This window comes from Chlorocebus sabaeus, chromosome 8 (genome assembly GCF_047675955.1).
Source record: "Chlorocebus sabaeus isolate Y175 chromosome 8, mChlSab1.0.hap1, whole genome shotgun sequence".
In the NCBI taxonomy this organism is placed as follows: domain Eukaryota; kingdom Metazoa; phylum Chordata; class Mammalia; order Primates; family Cercopithecidae; genus Chlorocebus; species Chlorocebus sabaeus.
In genome coordinates, this window is record NC_132911.1 from 64,686,912 (window position 1) to 64,710,196 (window position 23,285).

At 41.3% G+C, this 23,285-nt stretch overlaps 1 protein-coding gene and 1 pseudogene across 2 annotated transcripts in view; both read left to right on the forward strand.

The window, feature by feature from the left end:
• Positions 1–359: 359 nt before the first annotated feature.
• Positions 360–23,285, forward strand: part of RAB2A (RAB2A, member RAS oncogene family) — a 103,177-nt gene continuing 80,251 nt past the window's right edge. For both annotated transcript variants that reach the window (XM_008000718.3, XM_073018103.1), the window contains exon 1: positions 360–670. In XM_008000718.3, coding sequence (XP_007998909.1) covers positions 625–670 — 46 coding nt within the window. In that variant the 5' untranslated portion in view covers positions 360–624. The remainder of the gene's footprint in view (positions 671–23,285) is intronic.
• On the forward strand, positions 17,366–17,962 carry LOC103236856 (ubiquinol-cytochrome c reductase complex assembly factor 2 pseudogene; annotated as a pseudogene).

The window sequence follows — 23,285 nt, forward strand, 5'->3', positions numbered from 1 at the left end:
CACCCCCTCACCGTGTGCCTCCCACATTTTCACACACATTTTCAGCAGCCCAGGGCGGGGCCCTGCACCGAACACCGCCTCTGCCGTCCCCCCACGTGCCCCGCGCCCCCACCGCAGGGCGGAAGGCGACAGAACCTAGCCTCTGCATCCCCACCAGTCCCGTTCCCGGCGTCTCCTGGCCGCCGGGCTCGCCCGCTCAAACGTCGCGGAAAGACCAGAGCCCGGACTCGCCCTGCCCAGGGACAGAGCGGACCGGGGATCTCCGGCTCGGTGTTGGGCGGTGCTGCGGCCGCCGGGGCGCGGCCAGCGTGCACGGCTCCTCCCCCTTCCTCCGGCGGCGCAGGCGGGCGCAGCACTTCCGGGTCGACGCGGAGGCGGGGCGGAGGTGCCGCGGTGGCTGTTATTGTTCGGCTGGGCTCGGTCGGGCGCTGTCTGCTTCGGCTCTGCGGGTGTCAGTTCGTCCGGCTTCCTCACAGCCCCTCACTCCCGGCGGCTGACAGCAGCGGCGGCGGCGGCGGGCGGGTCCTGGCGTTTCGAGGCTGAGCGGCGCCGGGGTTAGGGGCGCGGAGGAGGAGCAGTAGGGGGAGGAGGAGCCGTGTGCCCTGGCACTGAGCGGCCGCGGCCATGGCGTACGCCTATCTCTTCAAGTACATCATAATCGGCGACACAGGTGAGGGCCCCGGGCGCGGTCGGGCGAGTGTCGGCGGCCTCCGGACCCGGACTGAGAGGCAAACGGCGTCTGGCGGTGGCGGGGACGCGGACTCCACCCGGCGCCTCCCTCCCGGCCGCGCCGCTCCATTTCCGCAGTGCTGGAGCTGGTGACGTGGGCACTGCGAGCGGCCGCGGCCTGGCCAGGCCCGGTCTGCGGCCTCCGACCGGTCCAGTCTTGCAGCCTAGGGCCGCGGCAGCCGTTTGCGACGCTCGATTCAGGAAGTGTGTGACAGGAGGGGAGGCCTAGCGCAGGGCCGCCGGGGCCCGACTCACATGACTGCACCCCACCCCCAGGGCCCCTCGCGTTAGGTCTCTTCGCGGCCCCAGAAGAAAGAAAAAGGCAATCCTAGGAGAGCAGAAGGTGTTGGGGCCCGGGTCTTAGTTCCTGACCAGTAACAACCTTCCTCCACCTGCACGCATCTGTCAAGGCCTGGGCAAGGCGCTTTTTGGTGTGGGACAGGCAGCTGAGAAGGAGAAAAGGAAAGCTTTAAAATATATATAATATATACATATATGTGCTTTTTTTTAACACCTTTAACTCTCAAGGCGGAATAAGTCACGTCTCATTACTTGACGGCTGAAGAATCTCTTTCGGGGTTAGGAAAGCATGAACGAGTTCTGTGCACTTTTGCCACGTGTGAACTGGGCTTATTTAATAGTAATGTAAAGTCGTTCAGTGCTCTGGGTGTGTACTTACGTATGTCTGTTGGGGACGCTGATGTTTTAGATATGTCAAGTTCGGTGTCAACTGCTAATTTTCAGGTGAGCTCATGCCCATTTGAAGCAGAAAGAAATTCAGTTATTCTCACTTAAAATGACATGCTAGTATATTCCACAGAAACGTAAACAAACTCTTCGTAGACATTTTTTTTTTACATGAAAAAAGTCAAAAATGTTTAATTCTCTTTTTATAGTAATACAGTGCCTCAAAAGAGATCCAGCTTCATTAGCAGAGGTGTCCATACCCACCCATCTGACCCCGAGTCACACTGCTGGCTCCCATAGCTAGGAACTGAGCAGATTGCCTTCTGTCTGAATTTAACAAACAAAAGCAGGTCTGGCCAAAATGACAGCAAGACCCCGTTTGGTTTATAGCGTAGATATTTTTAATACCCGTGATTTGGCATTACTTTGAATCTAATAATAAACATAAAGATTGTTTAGATGTTGCAACTATTAATATACCAGAGTCTGATTTCAGTGGTTACTCTTGCACAACTTTGGAGCCTTTGCACAACTTTGGTAATGTAAGCAGCAGTTTGTAGTTGAACTAATGATGTGGCAGGCTCTATAAGTAACTAATTGAGCATGTTGGCCGGACACGGTGGCTCACGCCTGTAATCCTGGCACTTTTGGAGGCGGAGGTGGGGGATCACCTGAGGTGAGGTCAGGAGTTCGAGATCTGCTTGGCCAACATGGTGAAACCTCATCTCTACTGAAAGTACAAAAGTTAGCCGGACGTGGTGGCTGGCCCCTGTAATACCAGCCACTTGGGAGGCTGAGGCAGGAGGATCACTTGAGCCCGGGAGGTGGAGGTTGCAGTGAGCCGAGATCGCGCCACTGCACTCCAGGCTGGGCGACACAGAGACTCCGTCTCAAAAAAAAAAAAAAAAAAAAAGGCATGTTGATTGCTGCCTGAAAGAAAAACTTTCTGCTAGATAAATGAGTTTTCAGCAAGGTTTTCTGGGGGGTGTGTGTGTGTGTGTGTTGAAATTGGATTTACAAACTTTAAAAGAAAAATGCTGTGATGTATTTGGACAAAGGAAGGAGAATTCTAAAGCCTTCTGGCAAAATTTGATTTAGTCTGTAAAAACAAGATTGGAGAGGAATGCCACATTAACTGTAATATGACTGGGTTTGAGAAATAGAAGCTTGTGACTATGGCCTTTTGGTTATCTCATTAGTGGTGAAGATTCAAATCAGACTTTGCTGATTGCCATTTTTCAGTTTTTTATTTGAGGCTCTACTGTGGGTAAATAAAGTATTGTGCAGGGAGTAGTGGGGCTACAAATCCTAACAAGTTAATGCTCTGTTCTCTTGGAATTTGCTCTTATCCAAAAGCAGTCCCCACGCAGTTCGAAGGGAAGACACTTCTTTCTTGTCATTGCTGCTGATACGACCTAGTTCAGGAATGGAATTCTTGACACTGTGTTGTCTGCAGCAGTACTTCTCCCCACTCCAGTTCAGCCAGTGTAGTTTACTGTCAGTTTAGTCTTCCTGAAGCATGAATGTCAAAAAGCTACTCCTGTTTGCTCACAATTTTTTGTTTGACCTTCAGTGAACTCTGTATTTTAGCCCCTATCTACATTTCTAGCCTTCTTTCCCACTATTCCCCACCTTGCTTCTGCCATTTGAGACCCCGTGGCTGATTTCGGTGTTTTTTTTCCTGGGCCCTGCTACTCTCTATTCTTAGAGTGCTTTCTGGCACAATCTCTCCCTGTGGAAAATCCATCAGTCCTTCAAAGTCTTATCTGAGTTTTCCATAATGCCTTCACAGTCAACATATATTAAGCTCTTATTGTGTGAAGATTTTCACAGTATCCTGGCTGAAAGTGACTACTCCTTTTTTGAATTTATGTTTCTCACTCTGTGTCATTCTTCTGATATTGATCCCAGACTTTTTTGTTTTATAGATATTTGTATAGGCATCTCTATTATGTAGGCACCATTATATACTTCTTGAAGGCAGAAAAGATGTTATGTATGGCTCTGTGTTTCTTTCAGGAAGAGCCTAGTAAAAGGTAGGCCCTGTATATTTAATTAATAAGAGAGGAGCCAAACAGGCTGCTATATTCCTGTTTGTATATATTAATAGCTTAACAGAGATTTTTTGTTGTTGTTGTTGTTTTTACCCAGTTCTGCCACTTTCTTGCTTATTAATTTGGGCAAAATCCTTTACCATATTTTTTTAATTCAGAGGGTACCCATAGTTGTAAGATACACTCAGTGTGGCCCTCCTTTTAAAGCCTTTTAAAGAAAAGATGGCTTTAAAATCAGTAATGTGAGATCCACCTTGATTTTTTAAAAAGTCAGGGTCAAAAACATGCATCTTAGAATGAAGGAAATCACTTAATTTTTCTGTTTCCCTGTTTCCCTAACCTATAACCTTCTCTCAGTATGTGAGATAAAATGAGGATAAATGTGAAAGTACTTTGATTTCTCAAAGGAAAGGAACAATGCACATTTTTCCTTTACAGAGTTCCCTCCTTAGTAGAAGAGGTTTTAAAAACTTTTACATGATCATGATGATACTATTGAGTTGTTTTCTTACTGTAAGACTAAATGCAGTTAAAATGTAGCTTTAAGTTGTTTCCTTGTTCCTGTCTTGTTTCTGAGTCATTTAGTAAAATATGTCATTGAAATCTAGATGTAAAGTGGAAAGTGGTTTTTAATAAGCCGTTATTTATTTAATAAGCAGTTAATTTTCAAGCATAGAAGGAGAGAAAAAATACAAACCTAAAGTAATTTTTGCTCCTGAAACTCTAGCATCTGCCTAGCATTTTAACCTTATCACTAACCCTCCCTGCCGCTCAATGCTCAGCAAGGTAAACAAAGGCACAAATTTGGTTGCGTTCTTATTTCTGTTAATATCTGAAGCACCCTTTCTTGTTCTTCCCTATCAAAAAAAGTTATGTCAAAGATTTTTGTTACCTGGCCAACTCCTTTTTATCCATTCTTTTGAGATTTTAACAAATCCTACCACTCCCTGTTGCATTTTATGCTGGTCCCCTCCTCTGTTCCCTCATTCTGTTTCCCCTCTCTTCAGTCCCAGTCCCACTTACATTTTATTTTTTATTTATTTTTCTGTCTTATGTATATACCCACCGCTTACATTTTATTTTATTTTACTTTATGTTATTTATTTATCTATTGAGACATGATCTCTGTCGCCCAGACAGGAGTGCAGTGGCACTATTACGGCTCACTCACTAAAGCTTCAGTCTCCTGGGCCCAAGCAATCCTCCCACCCTAAGTCTTCCAAGTAGCTGGGAACACAGGAACATGCCACCACGCCTGGCTAATTTTTAAATTCTTGTAGAGATGGGCTCTCACTGTGTTGCTCAGACTGGTCTCAAACTCCTGGGCTCAAGCCATCCTCCCACTTCAGCCTCCCAAAGTGCCAGATTACAAGCACAAGCCACTGTTGTCAGCACCACTTGCATTTTAAATAATCTTTTTAGTTAGGAAGGTCTTTGGCTTTGCTTTAGGTGCAAGGGTACACCACTGAGTGTCAGATTCATTTAATAGATAAGTGGATGGATCCTTGAGGGGAGGCGCTAGGTGATGTTTGAGCTGAAATTGGAATGATGAGTAGGCACTGCCAGAGTGGGCATGGAGGAATGTCTGGTATGTAGTTGAAAGTTTATTTCTGGCTCAAGAGAGAGTAATCTGGGATAGAGATTTGGGAGCTAATAACATAAAATGGAGTCCCTATTACCTGAGAGTTCATTTTCTGAGCTTTTGACATTACAAGGTTATGTAGGGAAGAAAAATTATCATAACATGAAAATAATTATTAATAAGTTATCACTTTAAAAAATTAATTTCTCAAGCTTACTTCTGATTCCCATCCTCCTGATTGGTTTAGGGGCTTGCTGATCGTAATATAGTTTGAATAGTTGCAAAGTGAAATTATGTATCATGCCAAAATTGCAAGCATTTGTTTCTTTCATCTTTTTTTTTTTTTTTTTTGAGACAGAGTTTTGCTCTTGTCACACAGGCTGAAGTGCAGTGGTGTGATCTCAGTTCACTGCAATGCCCACCTCCTAGGTTCAAGTGATTCTCCTACCCAGTAGCTGGGATTACAGGTATCCCCAGTAGCTGGGATTACAGGCATCCGCCCCCACTCTCAGCTAATTTTTGTATTTTTAGTAGAGATGGGATTTCGCCATGTTGGTCTGACTGGTCTCGAACTCCTTACCTCAAGTGATCCACTCACCTCAGCCTCCTTAAGTGCTGGGATTACAGGTGTGAGCCACCGTGGCAAGGCAGCATTTGTTTCTTTGATGCAAGTGATTTGGATGGAGCATTGGTTTACATGCAAAACCATTGACAAATGGGGATCTGACAAAGTTGTCCTCCTGGAATGAAGTAGGTGTGATTGTTCATTGAATGCATTGACAGATGAAAGCGTGGATGTAATGGTGGGAAATGCTAGTGTTCATGGGGCGCATGGGGAAAGTTATCAGCATAGCAGACTCACAAGGAATAATCAAAAAAGCAAGAGAGACCTGGGCAGTACAGTGTCATGGAATAGAGAGGGGAGTGGTTACCAGTGTCATGTGCAGCAGAGGTTAGGGACTATTGGTTGAAATGGTAGGAAGACATTAGTGCTTTGCCACAGTGTTTGATTCAGACATCAATGAGGGGGAGAACTAAGGTGTATTTTCATTTATATTGTTAAAAAAAAACTGGATTTTTAGATGTGTAAATGGAAAAAGTCCCAAGACTACACACTTAACTGTTACTTCTGGGGAGGAGAGTAGAATTATATGCTTATATTGATTACACTGGAAGAGTTGGTGTTGGTGAAATGGGGCTTTTTATATTGTAGGGTCCTCCTACTTTGCTTTTTAAAAAAATTTAAACAGTATCACACGTAGTATTGGTGCTTTTACCAAAAGAGTTATTGGAAAGTTACAAGTAGAACCATGCATGGGTTATTTTATTGAAGAGTAAATGTGAGTGCGTGTTTGTATTTTAAGATAGGAGAGACTTGAGGTTGAAAGGTTAAGTACAAGAGAAGGGGAGGGAAGGAGCAAAGTTCTAGAGGATTTGGGGAAGGAATGGGATTAGATTCTCAGAAGCTCTAGAGAAAAACAGAAGGAAGACCTTCCTGTGGGAGACTCAAATTTGAGTTTCTTTAGATTCTTGTGAATCACTGAGGTGTTTGTTTAAAAAAAAAAAAAAATAATTCAGCAACCCAACCCCTAGGGATTTTGATTGACTAAATTTGAGGTGGAGCTGAATGTTGCAAAACCTGTGGCCAGAAATACTAGTCATTTTATTTTATCATATAAGCAGATTTGTTAGAGTTATCTTCAAAAAACAAACTGGGAAGTTCAGAGGTAGAAAAATTCTATGAAAGGTTTTTTATTGTGAGATATAGCATGCATATAAAAGAATATATGTAATATATATGCAGTTTTCTAGTTTTAAAGAATAATGATAAACACACATGCAAAAGGACTCCACATTCTTGCTTTTTTTTTCCTTGAGATTGAGTCTTTCTCTGTCGCCCGGGCTGGAGTGCAATGGCGCAGTCTCGGCTCCCTGCAACCTCCGCCTCCTGGGTTCACGCCATTCTCCTGCCTCAGCCTCTCAAGTAGCTGGGACTGCAGGCGCATGCTGCCACGCCTGGCTAATTTTTTGTATTTTTAGTAAAGACGGGCTTTCACCATGTTAGCCAGGATGGTCTTAATCTCCCGACCTCGTGATCTGCCCGCCTCTGCTTCCCAAAGTGCTGGGATTACAGGTGTGAGCCACCATGCCCAGCCAAGACTCCACATTCTTACATACATCTTTCTCAACCAGTTTTCCACTAGCCTGAATTTTATATTAATCCTCCCCTGCTTTTCTTCGTAGTTGTATCACTTACAGATTCCTAAACTATATTATTTAGTTTTGCCCATTTGTAGATGTGCTTAGCTGTTTCAATGAGAGCTGAAACATCTTTTAACATCATTTGCAATTTAGATGATATACTTTTGTTATCCTTAAATTTTTGTATGTTATTGGTGGTCCTTCAGGATTTTTAACTGGCTCTTTGCTGTCTGTTTTCTAACCCAGTTTATTTACTACTTCCTCCACCTAATATTTATACTGTGCCTGAGACTTTATAGTGAATCATAGAGGCCATTGTCCCTGTTGTTCTCATTCCTTTTTACCTTTCTTAAACTCCTCTGGTGACTCTCCCTTCTTATCTTCTCAATTGGTGTTCTGTCCTTTCTGTCCTATGCCATTCCTGTCCAGCATGAAATTTTCTCTTTTATTACCCCAACTGCTCCCCTCCTTCATTTTAACTCTTCAGCTCTCCTCCTCTTGCAGTAGCCAGCCAGTTTGATGTTTTATTTGAGCAAGCCCTAATTTTGCCATCTCGGCTGTTTTTCCCTTTCCTTCTGGCCCAGCTGTGCTTACTTTATTTGTTATTCTTTGCTCGTCCTCAGTCTGTGAGACTGTGTCCTTTGGTACAAAAGATGCAGCTATATGCAGACCTCTCTTGTCTCCCTCTTAACTTTACATTTTCTCCAAGAAACTGTCCCGTTTGATTTCGTTAGCCTTGATTATTTGCAAGTTTTAAAGTACTCTAGTTTTAGCTGTTACTTTTAAGTAAGAGATGCCTGGCAAAAAGGTTCTAGATTCTTTTCATGTCATGCACAGATAGAAGCCCCCTTTTAATTTCTACGGTGTTTCTCAACTCAGACTATTAATATTTGGTACTCATCCATGGAAATGCTGTTTTAGTCACTCTCTGGGGAGTCCCAGTCATCAGTATTTTTAAAAAATATTGTTTGTAGTGATGGTAGTACTGTAAAATTCCACTGCTGGTTTAGCCATGGGCCTTTTTTGCTTATTTTTCTAAAATTGATTCTTCTTTTTCTGCTGTAAAATTTTCTGCTTTGGGGGATTTTATTTAATCCCTAAGGTGTAGCCAGACTGAATTTGTATGGAATTCTCCATCACATTAGCTTTTGGCACTGTGGTCTGTATAGCAGATTCTCATGAGTAATCCTCCACACTTTTTATAGTTCCTACACCGTATCAAAAACTTATGTTAATTATTCAACAGATATATGAGATTACTGTTTCACAGATGAAGAAACTGAGTTATGCCATTTGGGGCAAGTTATCTTAGTAGATGGTTGATATGGTTTGGCTCTGTGTCCCACTCAAATCTCATCACAAGTTTTAATTTCTGTAGTCTCCACGTGTCAAGGGAGGGATCCAGTGGGAGGACTGGATCATAGGGGCGGTTCCCCCATGCTGATCTGGTGGTAGTGAGTGCTCTTGAGATCTGGTTGTTTTATAAGTGTTTGACAGTTCCTCATTCATACTCTGTTTTTCTCCTGGCGCCATGTAATATGTGCCTGCTTCCCCTTCTGCCATGATTATAAGGTTTCTGAGGCCTCCCCAGCCATGCAGAACTGTGAGTCAATTAAGCCTCTTTCCTTTATAAATTACCAGTCTCGGGTAGTGTCTTTATAGCAGTGTGAAAACGAACAAATACAGTGGTAGAACAAAGATCGAGGGGTGTCTGACTCCACGGGCCATTCTCTTGATTACAGGGTGGTCTGGCTCCATTCCCCTTTGCTCTTTCCTTCCCCATAGCTTCTGAATTTTTACTTTTCATAGTCACAATGTAGCTTTAGGTTTCTCCCAGTTCTCACTTTAAAGTATTCTCATTTTCAGGTATAGCTGAGAGTCACTGTGTTTTTAGCCAAATCTAAGGGAGAAAATGAATATTGATAGCTGCATGCTGTAGCCAACTCCTTAAAGGAAGGATGATGCCTGATACAGAGTTAGAGTTAGTGCTTCAGTAAATGATGAATGTGTGCTAGGTAGGTTTTGCTGGGTAGGCTGCATGCATTGACCAATTTATTCCTCCTTGTTTCAAAACAGGATTTAAGGGCACTTATATAATTTTTTTTAGTTTTTTAATGTAAATGAGAGAGTAAGGATATGTATGTGTATATGTATGTGTATGTATGTGTGTGTGTGTGTGTGTGTATATATATTAAGTTTTCTATTGCTATCATAACAAGCTACCAGAAACTTAGCAACTGAAACAACATGAATTTATCTTATATAATTCAGAAGTCTAAGATGTCTCACTGGGCTGAAATCCAGGTTTCAATAGGACTGGGTTTCCTTCTAGAGAGTCTTGGCTCATTCAGGTTGTTGGCAGAATACACTTCTATGAAACTGTAGGGCTGAGACCCCATTTCCTTCCTGGCTATCATCTGAGAGCTTTTCCTAGCTTCTAGAGTCCACCCACCTACCCACATCCCTTGGCCCGTGGTCCCCTTCCTCCATCTTCACAACCAACAACAGTGGGTCATGTCCTTCTTGTGTCTCATCTTTCTTATTCTTGTTGGGCCATCCCATGTCTCTCTGTTGTAGGAAAGGTTCTTCACTTCTAAGGATGCGTGTGATTAGATTGGTCTTACCTGGATAATCCATGCTAATCTCCCCATCTCAAGGTCTAATCTTAATCAAATCTGCAAAGTTCACTTGCCGTGTAGGGTAAAATATTCACAGGTTCTGGGGATTAGGATGTTAATATCTTTTAGAGGGCATTATTCTGCCTACCATAAAGGGCTGCATTAATCCATTCTCACACTGCTATAAAGAACTATCTGAGGCTGGGCATGATGGTTCATGCCTGTAATCCTAGCACTTTGGAGGCCAAGGCAGGTGGATTGCCTGCGCTCAGGAGTTCGAGACCAGCCTGGGCAACACGGTGAAACCCTGTCTCTACTAAGATACAAAAAATTAGCCAGGCGTGATGACATGCGCCTGTAATCCCAGCTACTCAGGAGGCTGAGACAAGAGCATCACTTGAACCTGGGAGGCAGAGGTTGCAGTGAGCTGAGATGGCACCATTGCACTCCAGCCTGGGCAACAGTGCGAGACTCCGTCTCAAAAAAAAAAAAAAAAAAAAAAAACTACGTGAGACTGGGGAATTTATGAAGAAAAAGAGATTTAATTAACACACAGTTCCGTAGGCTGTACAGGAAGCGTGGCTGGGAGGCCTCAGGAAACTTATAATCATGGGAGAAGGTGAAGGGCAAGCAAGCACATCTTGCCATGTCAGACCAGGAAAGAGAGAGTGAAGGGGGAAGTGCTACCCACTTTTAAGCAACCAGCTCTCGTGAGAACTCACTGTCACTGAGAACAGCAAGGGGGGGAAATCCACCTCTGTGACCCAATCAGCTCCCACCAGGCCCCTCCACCAACATTGGAAATTACAATTTGATGTGAGATTTGGGTAGGGACACCGAGCCAGACAATTTCAAGGGCTAAGGAACAAATGGTAGAAACAGTAAAGTAAGATCAGAAAGGACGTGTATTAGTCCGTTTTCATACTGCTGTAAAGATATGGCACAAGACTAGATAATTTATAAACAAAAGAGTTTGGATAGCTGGAGACGCCTCAGAAAAATTGTAATCATGGCAGAAGGCAAAGGGGAAGGAGGTACCTTCTTCACAAGACTGCAGGAGAGAGAACAATGGAGGAAGGGCCATGCCTTATCATACAACCAGATTGGCCACTCCCCCAGCACGTGGAGATTATAATTCCAGATGAAATTTTCATGGGGACACGAAGCCAAACCATATTAGGACATTTATACTCAAAATCTGTGATACGAGTTTGTGTAGACTTCTTTGAAGTGGACACTGAATTTAGCACTAACCAGTGCAAAAAGACAATCCTGCTAATTTATCCTAATATTAGTATCCATTGTTTTTTTTGAAGTACGTTCATGTATATACTTAGTAACTGCTGACATTGTGGGTCTTGAAAGAAGCTTTGCTTCTGATTCCTCTTAAAAATAATACAATATCGCGAGTATAAATATACAACTGGTTTTATAGGGCATTTTCTCTAGAGGCATAACTCATTGAATCTCTGAGGAAGACACCATTTTATAGGTGAGGAAAGGGACACTTGTTACCACATACAGTCTTCTTGTATACAGCTAGTAACTGACCAATCTGAAACTTGAACCCAGGTTTTTCTGACTCCAAAGTTCATGCTCTCTTCCCCGTATTACAGTTCCTGATTCCCATAAATTTCACATCATACCTCTTCTGTTGGCTTACTGTTTGATCGGTTGAGTTGCTGTGAGAGTACATAGCCTTCAATTCCCTTAAATAGGTAGGACCTCCGTTCATGCATAATAATGCAGAACTATCCTATATAAAAGTAGGATAAAGTACTTTCTCTGCTATTTACCAGCCATGGGACTGTGGGCAACCCATTTGATCTTTCTGAGTCTTGGTGTCCTTATCTATAAAATGGGAATGAATAAATGATATACATGTAACAACAACTAGAATAAAAAATGGTTATATCTTTATTTTTTATCCTGCTGCTTTGAATGTTTCTATAATTTCCCCATATGTATTTGAAAAATTCACCCAAATCTGACCAGTGCTGCATAGTGTCTAAGTAATGCTAATAATAGGAAAAACAATTTTTTTTGCCCTCTGTGTTCTAATATGTTGATCCTCCCACTGCCCGCCATTTAGCTTGCTTGTTTTTGGCCAGCTGATACTTGAAGGAGCATGTTATCCTTGTCTCTAATTGTTTTTTTTCCTAGCCTGTGTTGGTGTTTTTATTTGTTTGCATCAAGTTGTTTTATGGCAAGTTTTTTACGTTATCAAGACTGTTTATCAAGATTCCTTTTATTTCAGATGTCTATATTTTTGGCAGTTTTGCTTAATTTAGAGTGAATGGCCATCCAAGTCCACTTTATGATTTATCTTGTTTAAGAGATGAGGTTTCACTATGTTGCCTAGGCTGATCTGTCAAACTCCTGGCCTCAAGTGATCCTCCTGCCTCAGCCCTGCAAAGTGCTGGGATTACAGGTGTGAGTTACTGTGCCTGGCTCCTGGTAATGATTTAAAAGACTGGGTAGGATTTTGTTCTGTGAAGGAACAGAAACACACTCCAAATAGCTCAAGAAAAGAGATTTATGATAAGAATTTAAAGAGGACTTACAGGAATCCAAGTAAAACTGTGTAACAGATCTTGAGCAGTTGGCTACTCCAAAGTTTTTGTTTTCTTCTCATGGCTTCTCTCTTGACCCAGTAAGCATGTTTCTTTCTTTTTTTTTTTTTTCTTTTGTCTTTTTCTTCTTTTCTTTAAAGAATCTTTTCATTATTGATTTCTGACTTTATTAAACTGAGAGACTGTAGACTATATGTGCTGATTCTTCAGTGTGTGAGACTAATTTTGTAGCCGAGTACTTGATTGGTTTTTGTACATGTTTCATATGTGCTTGAAAAGTATATTCTTGTGTATGTAGTGAGTTCAGGTTTTCATGTCTGTTAGATCAGACTTGATATTAGCGTGGATCATATCTTCTATATAGTTTTTTGTCTACTTCTTTTTGACCTTTGGAGAGAGATGTTAAAATCTCATATTATGACAATGGATTTTTCTTGTTCTTCTGTCAGATTATTTCTCCCCTCCCCGCATGAATTTGGGGGCTAATTTGTAAGGTATTTATGACCCATACATCTTACTGAGAAGTTATTCCTTTGTCATTAGGTTTCCCTTCACTTGTTTCTTAGTATGATTTTTTTGAATTCAGGTATTTGATATTAATTTTGCATATTTAGTTCATATGTGCTTTGTTTAGGAAGTAAACATTACACTTGACTCTGAAACTTTTTTGCTCATTACTTTGGGGGTTTGTCTATATTAATACATTTCATTCTATTTTATTGATATTAATTGCTTGATTATGTTCTGTTGTTTGTACTGCAGTTTTCTCCATTCTTATGGACATTTTAAAGTTGTTTATTTTGTTGTAAAAGACGATACTGCATACATTATTCTTGTGCCTGCCTCCTTGAGCTGGGTGCTAAGAGTTTTAGAAATATATCTTGCAGCGGATTTGTGGGTGGAAGGTATATACATCTTTGGCTTTACCAGCATATGTAAATCTCTCTCCAAAGTAATCAGTTGACTCATTCTGGTTCTGTGTCACCTTTTTTTTGAGATAGGGTCTTGCTCTGTCACCCAGGCTGGAGTACAATAGCACTATCATGACTCACTGCAGCTTCTGCCTCCTGGGCTCAAGGGATCCTCCCGTCTTAGCCTCCCAAGTAGCTGAGATCACAGGCACATGCCACCATACCTGGTTAATGTTTGGTTTTTTTTTTTTTTTTTTGAGAGAGTCTCGCTCTGTCACCCAGGCTGCAATGCAGTAGCACAGTCTTGGCTCACTGCAACCTCTGCCTCCTGGGTTCAAGCCATTCTGCCTCAGCCTCTTGAGTAGCTGAGATTACAGGCACACACCAACACACCTGGCTACTTTTTGTATTTTTAGTAGAGACAGGGTTTCACCATGTTGGCCAGGCTGGTTTCAAACTCCTGACCTCACGTGATCTGCCTGCCTCAACCTCCCAAAGTGCTGGGATTACTAATGTGAGCCACTGTGCCTGGCTGCACCTGGCTGATTTTTAAATTTTCTGCAAAAATGGGTCTTGCCATGTTTCCCAGGCTGGTCTCCAACTCCTGGGCTCAAGTGATCCTCCTACCTCAGCCTTCCAAAGTGTTGGAATTACAGTATGAACCACCATGCCTAGCCCTTTATCACCTTTTTTTTTTTTAAAAAAAAAAGGCCTGTTTTTTTATTGTAGCCCATTTCTATATTTTTAAAATGTCAATCTGAGAGTCTGTATTTTAACAGGAGAATTTAATGTTTTCATATGTATTGAAATCACTGATGGACTTGGGTTTATTTCTACTATCAAGTACCACCCTGGTTCAGTCATATAGACAAAGATCAAGGTGTAGATCACAGGCATGCCCACTTGCCATGGGCTTTTGAGTTTAGATGGGCACATGTCCTGCACAGGAAATAATATGGTAGATTTTTCCAAGCATGGATAGGTCACCTATTCCTTGTAGGCCAGTAGGGAGGTTACTGAAGAGAAGATACCTGCCACTAACTTACTAGTGCGCATGAACAATTAATTTAAATTCTGAAATTTTCTGTTTCTAAAACAGGTATAGTATCTGCCTAGTGCACCCTGTAGAGTTATTCACCAAGGCTCAGGGTTTGGTTTTGTTTTTTACCCCTAGCTTTACAACTGTCTTTAAAATTTAAGTGTTAGTCATTTGTTTCCTTCATTTATTTACAGTTGATATATCAGTGTCAGTAGTGTATTCATGCTTGCTCTGCTGCCCCTGCATTATTAAAATTGATGGATGACCCGTTTGCGTTTGTCTTTCTTTAGAAATAACTACTATGCAGTCCTTTCCGGTTATTTTAGCTTAGACACCACTCTTGAAAGTTTTCCAAGAGCCTGGTATTTGTAATTAGCATATCTCGATCAATGCGGTGTCTGTACTGTTTACTTGTGACCTCAGTAAAGTTCATACCCCTTCAGTTTTAGTTTTCTCATCTGGAAAAACCAATAGCAATGCCTGGATTATCTACCTCACAGGATTTTTGTGAGCTTAAAGTAAATAATATGTGAAGGTGCCTTGTAAGCTACAAAGTGCTTTGTTAATAGTAATACCTTAGAGATAATGTTTCCTACCTGTTGAGCATTCTAAAATTTAGTGGAGTTGGTCTTGCCTATAGAAAAAAAGCTGTTCACTCTGCTGATCATACGTGAACCACAGAATGGCCCTCCTTGATTCTGTTGTCCTCCTTGACGCAATAAAAGAAAAAGTTCTTTTCTATCTCAGGTGTCCTCACGATCCACTTGAGATTGAGAAGAATATCAAGGAGGTACTATTTTTCACTAGTCTTCAAGGAAGAGATGGGAAAGCTAGTAGTTGTTTTCTACCTTGATTTTTTTTTTTATTTTTTAGACAGATTTTCGCTCTCGTTGCCCAGGCTGTAGTACAATGGTGCGATCTTGGTGCACTGCAACCTCCGCCTCCTGGGTTCAAGCGATTCTCCTGCCACACCCTCCCGAGTAGCTGGGGTTACAGGTGCCGGCTGCCATGCCCAACTAATTTTTTTGTATTTTTAGTCGAGACAGGGTTTCACCATGTTGGTCAAGCTGGCCTTGAACTCCTGACCTGAGGCGATCCACCCGCCTTGGCCTCCTAAAATGCTGTAATTACAGGCATGAGCCACCGTGCCCGGCCTACGTTGATTTCTTCTACACTCACTCTTGGTACTTGTGGTACCACTTGAATGATTTCAGTCAGTTTTGAACCCCTTTGGAAAGAGGTGGTTTTGTAGCTCTATGGAAGTCTTTGATATAAATAAATGTTTGTCAGTGGTTATCTTCTTTCTTTGGATAAAGTATTATTAGTTCAGTTTTAACTATGTCAAAGGGCCAAGTAAAAGTATATGTGTCCCAGATTACTTATGCTCAAGGCTTTACTTGACACAAAAACTAATAAATAGCTAAAAAGTTATAAATTAAAGCAATAGTAATGTATGCCTGATGAATTGAGTCACCAGTCCTCTGTGTAAAGGTATTTGTTATACTTGCTCAGGATAAACTTGGGTGTGAGGTGAAGAAATTTTACTGGTTTCATAGCTATGTGGATTTTTTTTTTTTTTTTTTCCGAGACAGAGTCTTGCTCTGTTGCCCAGGCTGGAGTGCAGTGACACAATCTCAGCTCACTGCAACCTCCGTCTCCCGGGCTCAAGCGATCCTCCCACCTCGGCCTCCTGAGTACCTGGGACTACAAGTGCATGCCAGCACAGCTGGCTGTTTTTGTACTTTTTGTAGAGACAAGGTCTCACTATGTTGCCTGGGCTGGTCTCAAATTCCCGAGCTCAAGCAGTCTGTCCGCCTTGGCCTCCGCAAGTGCTGGGATTGCATACATGAGCCACCACACCCAGCCTGCTACATGGATTTTCATCTGGTTTAAGAACTGTATCCATAAAGGACTGCCATGTAAGCAAGCTGGAAGGAGCATGCTGCTACATGCAGTCCTGAATTTTTTACTTCTGATATTAGCAACAGCTTGGATGCAGTTCAGTTTGGTTGAAAGAGCTAATATATAATTTGGATTTTAACTGACAGAATCCAAAGTGACCTTGGTAGGCAGAATGATTGTCTAAATTGTGGCAAAATTGAATTAAATAAAAATGAAGTTAAAACCCAGTATTTGCTTGTGAAATAATCATACAAATACAAAATGGAGGTCAGCTGGTTCGATATCCACACATGTCTAAAAACTTAGTTTTACATTACTTGATTCATGTGAGCCAGATAAGTAATAAAGTGAACCAAAGAATAAATGTGATGCTAGATTAGTAAAAGTATAGTGTACGGATAAGGCAGGTTCTACCCTGTCAGGCCTCACCTGCAATTCAGTTCTGAAAATCTTGTTTTAAAGGAATATCTACAAACAGGAGTCCGTGCTCAGGAGACCAGTAACACTGGTATGAAGGCTATAACATTCATGACATTTTAGGAATTGTTGAGTATCTGAACCATTTTTACCTGGAAAAGAAGACTTAAAGGAGAATATAATAATGACTTTCAGATACTTAGGTGACTGACATATAAAAGAGGGAGTCATATCAGGACCATGAGTAGAAGACATACAGTTGGACTCTTCATAAAATGGAAAGAGCTTGTTCGCTGGTAAGTTAATTTGTGCTGGAGTAGGAGTTTGATTGACACATATGAAGGCTTGGAAGATGGAGTTTATGCAAAGAATAGAGATTCACAGTTGATTATTTTTCTTCTTCTTCTTAAAGAAATTTAACATACTATTGTGGGCAAGGCGTGGTGGCTCTCATCTGTAATCCTAGCATTTTGGGTGGCCAAGGTGGGTGGATTGCTTGAGACCAGGAGTTCAAGACCAGCCTGACCAACATGGCAAAACCCCATCTCTACTAAAATATAAAAATTAGCTGGGCGTGGTGATGGGTGCCTAATCCCAGCTACTCGGGAGACTGAGGCAGGAGAATCACTTGAAGGCAGAGGTTGCAGTGAACTGGGATCGCACCACTACACTCCAGCCTGGGCGACAGAGCAAGACTTCTGTCTCAAAAACAAAACAAAACAACAACAACAACAACAAAAAGATACTATTGCGGGCCCAAAATGGTGGCCAGCTAGTACCGGCCTTTTCTTAAGCTCTGTGAGGAATGGCCAGTGGATGAGACCAAACGGGACCGGGACTTGGGCGCTTACCTGCGACAGCGGGTAGCACAGGCCTTTCAGGAGGGAGAGAATACCCAGGTTGCAGAGCCTGAGGCCTGTGATCGGATGTACCAGAGCTTAGCGCGACTCCATACAAACTACTACAAACACAAGTACCCTCGCCCCAGAGACACCAGCTTCAGTGGCCTGTCGTTGGAAGAGTACGAGGTGATCCTGTCCACAGACACCTTGGAAGAGCTTAAGGAAATGGATAAAAGCATGTGGAAGAAACTGCAGGAGAAGTTTTCCTCCAAGGGTCCGGAGGAGGATCATAAGGCCTGAGCTCAGGCCTTACCTCGCCCACATACCTAGGTGTGGAGTCTTGTACATTGCCATTGTCAATAAAACTGCCCCAGTTTCCCGCAGGAAAAAAAAAAAAAGATACTATTGTGGGCAGTCCCTGTGCTGGAGTTCAAAAAATGAAGACTGTCCTACCCTACAGGGAAGACCAATTTGCCACAATAACTACAAGAAAATGTAATAAAAATATGTACAAAGTACTAAAGGTATGTGGACAGGGTACTTTCTAACTGTGGAGTGAATGGCTTATAACAGATTTCAGATTGTCAGTAAACCTTTATTGAGCACCCGCTTACTGTATGCTGGTACTATGTTGTGACATTCATATGTGTTCTCACAGTAATCTTAGTAGGTAACTATTAACCCCATTTTCCAAATGAAAAATCAATAACCAGACGTGGTGGAATGTGCCTGTAGTCCTAGCTACTTGGAAGACTGAGATAGGAGGATTGCTTGAGGCTAGGAGTTCAGGGCTGCAGTGTACCATGATCATGCCTATGAGTAGCCACTGCCCTCCAGCCTGGGCAGTGTAGTAAAATTCTGTCTCTTTAAAATAAAACATAAATAACAAATGAAAAATCAAGTGATAGGTACAGACTTGGTATAACTTGTTTGAATAATTGTCCACCTAATCAGTAGAATCAGTTTGTGCTTTTGCCCCATCTTTAGATTATGTGAGAAATACTGGGCTGGGCTCCTCATACTTATTTTGCCAAGAAGGTTTAATGACTTTATACCAGGAGTGATGTACAAAATGTGGCAGTAAAGGATTTTCATCAGGACTGGAGGAAAGGGATATGATGATTAACACTAAGGAATCTTGGGACTATACTGTGAAGACCATTGTGTGTCATAGTTTAAGGGATTGCTTAACCCTCTGGATATCTGCATTAAGGAACGTTATTCCCTTCCCCATTCTCTTAAGTGGAGCAAATTTCTACCCTCAACTCAGATATTTGTACAGTAATAAGCCTCATTCACCATTTATTTTTTTTTTTTTCTTGCTTGGCCTTTCCCCCCATTCTTTCTGGCTTAAAGTTTCATTTCTTGGAGAATTTGTAGGAGAAATAGAAAAATCATGTTGGACTTAAGTGTGGCTATGTGAATTTTCAGCCTTAGCCATGAATAAGTCTTATTAAAAAGTACTACTTAGTAGTATTCTTCAGAGATTTTTAGACACAGGGAGGAGAAAGAAATCAAAATTTTCTGTTTCACAGTGCATTATTTTACTTGCAGGCTTTCTTGTAATTTTCTTACCAGATCAACATTTAAAGTAGCTATATTTGGTCACACTAGAAGTTTTGCTGGTTATTTAAATGCAGTGACACTATGGAGGTAGTTAGATGAAGTCAGTAAAAGTACTGCTTATATAGTGTTGATGAAAGTTCCTCTTCACACTTTACATATGTAAGCAAGCATGGTAAACATCCTTCCAGAAATTTTCTGTACCTCTCTAAGCCTGTGTATGTGTACATGTGTCCCAATTCTACCAGTGAGATTATACAATCACTGCTGTTCTACAGTTTTATTTTTTTCATTTGAGGGTAAATCTTGAGTGTCTTTCTGTATCACCACATGTAAATCTCTCTCATTTTTTAAAAACTCTAGATAGATGAACTACAATTTATCAGCTTCTGATTTCTGTTAGTCGAGATCTGTGGTAGCAAATAACAGAAACCAATTCTGGTTAATGTAAACAGAAGATTTTATTGGAAAGATTGGATGGTTCACAGACAGGAAAGCAATAAAATCAAGTTTGAAGATGGGCAAAATGAAGAAAGGCAAGGCACAGCCAAATTGCTGTTGTCAGTACAGCCTGCTTGAGAGGATGCTGGATGCATACCACTGGCCTCCACTGCTCTCATCTCCACTGTAGCCACTATGTATTGTCTGTTGATGGTCCTTGATATTGCAGCACTTTTTCAAGATTCTAAGTTCTAGATAGGAGTATCTGATTGGCTCAGTCTAGGACACATGTCTCCCTGCCCTAGCTGCTAAGGATCTCAAAGAAGAGTGCTCTGATGCTAGGTAGCAAGAAATAGCAAATGTCCACCTACACCTGCTTTGATGAATATCGTTATAGTCAATGTTGCCGTTAGCCGTAAAATTTCTGGGTCACTGGTAATTACATTTTGCATTTTGATAGGTACTGCCAAATTACCTTCCATTAAAAGTATGAATTTAGAAAGAATATTTAATTTTGACTTTGTTATATATTTCAGGTACTTAAAATTCAACAGCCTAAACAACATTAATTGTGTATATTAGGTCACATAGGTGACCTAATTGGAACACTATTATTTGGGATAAAGTCAGCATAGTGGAAATAGTGTTCTTTTAAAAACATTTCTCTTTATTAAATTTCTGCAGTGTCAGAATCATTTTACTTATAGAATGTTCCTTTCATCCCTAATATTGCTAGCTGGAAAGTGAGATAACTTTCTTTTTAGTTAGCAAATTTATTGATTCCAAATAGCAGCATATATCTGGGAAAGAACAAATTCAGGAGGTTGAGTGGACCAGTGGGAAAAGAAACTATGACTTAGAATCAAAAAAACTTGATTTTGAGTTTCTGCCTCTTATTATTTATGTTTAATTGCCAACAAATAATCAGATTTTTCCTTTGTTCTCTGTCCTTGTAAATATCTCTGTCCTCATAAATATCAATTAAAAGAGAATAGAAGTATTCCAGATTCTTCCCAGTTTATTTATTTTACCATCAGTACTAGCAAAAATGTGGATGAGATCTTTTGTTGTATATGAGTTGGATTAGACACTGCACAGTAATTTCTAGGTTTGTTTTTTATAAGCCACAGTATAAAGTATATTTTACATTGCAATCTAGGGTTCATGTGTGTAAATGCATATATATCTCCAAAACAAAAATTTCTAAGTGTGCTTATTCTAATCGTATATGTATTTGTTATTTTGTTATAATTTTTTTTTTCTTTTTTTTGGAAACAGAGTTTTGCTCTTGTTGCCTGGGCTGGAGTGCAGTGGCATGATCTCAGCTCACTGCAACCTCTGCCTCCCAGGTTCAAGCGATTCTCGTGCCCCAGCCTCCTAAGTAGCTGGGATTGCAGGCATGTGCTGCCACACCCAGCAAATTTTGTATTTTTAGTAGAGACAGGGTTTTTCACCATGTTGGTCAGGCTGGTCTTGAACTCCTAACCTCAGGTAATCCACCCACCTCGGCCTCCCTAAGTGCTGGGATTACAGGTGTGAGTCACCACACTTGGCCCATCTAATTCTTTTTTAATGCTAGTTCCAGTCCACTAAATTGGTTTCCTGACCTGACTAGTATGGCTGTCTAAAAAACATCACACCAGAGGACCTCTCTAGTTCCGACAAAACTGACATCCTACAATTCTAAAAGGTATTTATAACTGTTTTCTTTTTTATTTTATTTGTTTATTTTCAGGCAGAGTCTCACTCTGTTGCCCAGTGGGAGTGCAGTGGCATGATCATGGCTCACTGCAGCCTTGACCTCCCTGGTTCAAGCAGTCCTCCCACCTCAGCCTCCTGAGTAGTTGGGACTGCAGGTGCACACCACCGCGGCTGGCTAATTTTTGATTTTTTATAGAGACAGGATCTCACTATGTTGCCCAGACTGGTCTCAAACTCCTGGCCTCAAGCATTCCTCCCACCTCAGCCTCCCAGTACTGGGATTACAAGCGTGAGCCACCATGCTTGGCCATATAGCCCAGTTTTATTCTTCCTGATTTTTCTTAAACATTCTAGCCATTTTCCACTATTAGGATAAACTAGTGAGGAAAGTTCCACGAGTTGGGAGGAAGAAAGGAGTAGGGATGCCATTTTCGCCACATTCTTACTTGCTATCAGGTTTAATACCTCTGTAACGTATTCCCTAATAAAATTATTGAATGCTCTGTTTTCCAGTTTTTTAAGATTTAAATCATATCTAGCTTTGTATTTGCAAAAATACTGCACTTAAAGACAAACTATGTCTTTCCTAAGAAAATTTAAACTCTACCGATATTCAAATACCCTCAACTTTACCAAATTAAATTTGGCTTATCTAATGCAGGATATTATTATTCATGCTAGTTGTATCATTTAGAGTTCAATTAGGAAACCGAAACTACACAGGAATTTGAACAGAGAAAGTCTAATGTAAACAATCCTTAACTGTAACGTAGGATTAGAGTAATGGGGGAATTGGCTGAGAGGTAGAGAGAACTCTTTGAAGACTATAGTAACAGCAGTTAGGGTAGTAGTCACTACCGCTAAGGCTATGCAGAGCACGGAAGGAAGGAACAGATCTGACATTCAGACTTCATTGGAGGGGCACGGCTGAGGCCTACTGGATGTCAGAGACATTAAGGGACTGAAATGAGCTGGACAGCTGCCCTCTTCATGCTTGGGGAAGCCTTCCATGGTGTGTGTGTAGCTTGAGAACTCCATGGAAAGCAACCTGAAGGAGCGCTGGGGGCAGATGGCCATAGAGGGGTGCTGAGTGCTGATGAAGCTGTCATGCCCTGCGCCCTACCAAGGTAGGAAGGTTTCAGTCTCACTTGAAGGACAGTGAAGGGTGGATTTGGAGCAAGGAAGCAGTCAATTGATAACTGGCACATGACTGTACTCACTACCTTTTCAAAGGAAAATAACAAGTTAGGGGCAGATAATAATACAGATACAACTCTAATGCAGTCGTGTTTTCATTCTCTAGCATCATTTTCCCATCTGAAAAATCCACTATTGAATATATATATATATTTTTTTTAGAAATTGGTAGTTTTTTTTCTTGAGATGTAGACTAGAGTTGTTTGATAGAATAGTCTATTACTTTGTGATCTTTCCAGTGAGCATGAGATGCATTAATTCATTCCCTGAGCATCTGCTTTTAAGCCAGTCCACTGTGCAAGGTCGTTTTCAAAATACAAAAAGGCAAATGTGACTGCTCCTGAGGAGTGAAGCTAGATATGTAAACTGATAATAAAAGTACCATATGATAAGTGCTTAATCAAGTATGTACGTTTAGAGCAATTTGGCCTTAGCAGATAAAGTGAGCTTGTCTTTAGGTATTTGGAAAGGAAAAAGAAGTGATTTTTCCTAGATGCATTATCTCTTTTGCTACATATTATCTTTTATTTCTCACAATAACTAATGAATAAGATGTAGTATAATTACCATTACACAAATAAGCAAACAAGACCTAGAGACCTGAAGCAACTTTTTCAGTGTCATAGACAGGATTCAGATCTAGTCCAGTGGATATTTGTTATCTCTTAAATTGGTCGTGTATTTTGAAATGAAGAAGGTGTAAGTTCACCAAATATAAAACGTAGGACTAAGTACAATTTTGAAGGATTTAAAAAGTAGATTTGATGCATCCTTGCCCTTAAGGGGTTTATAGTCTAGCTGTGCTTGTAGAATATGATAAGGACTCT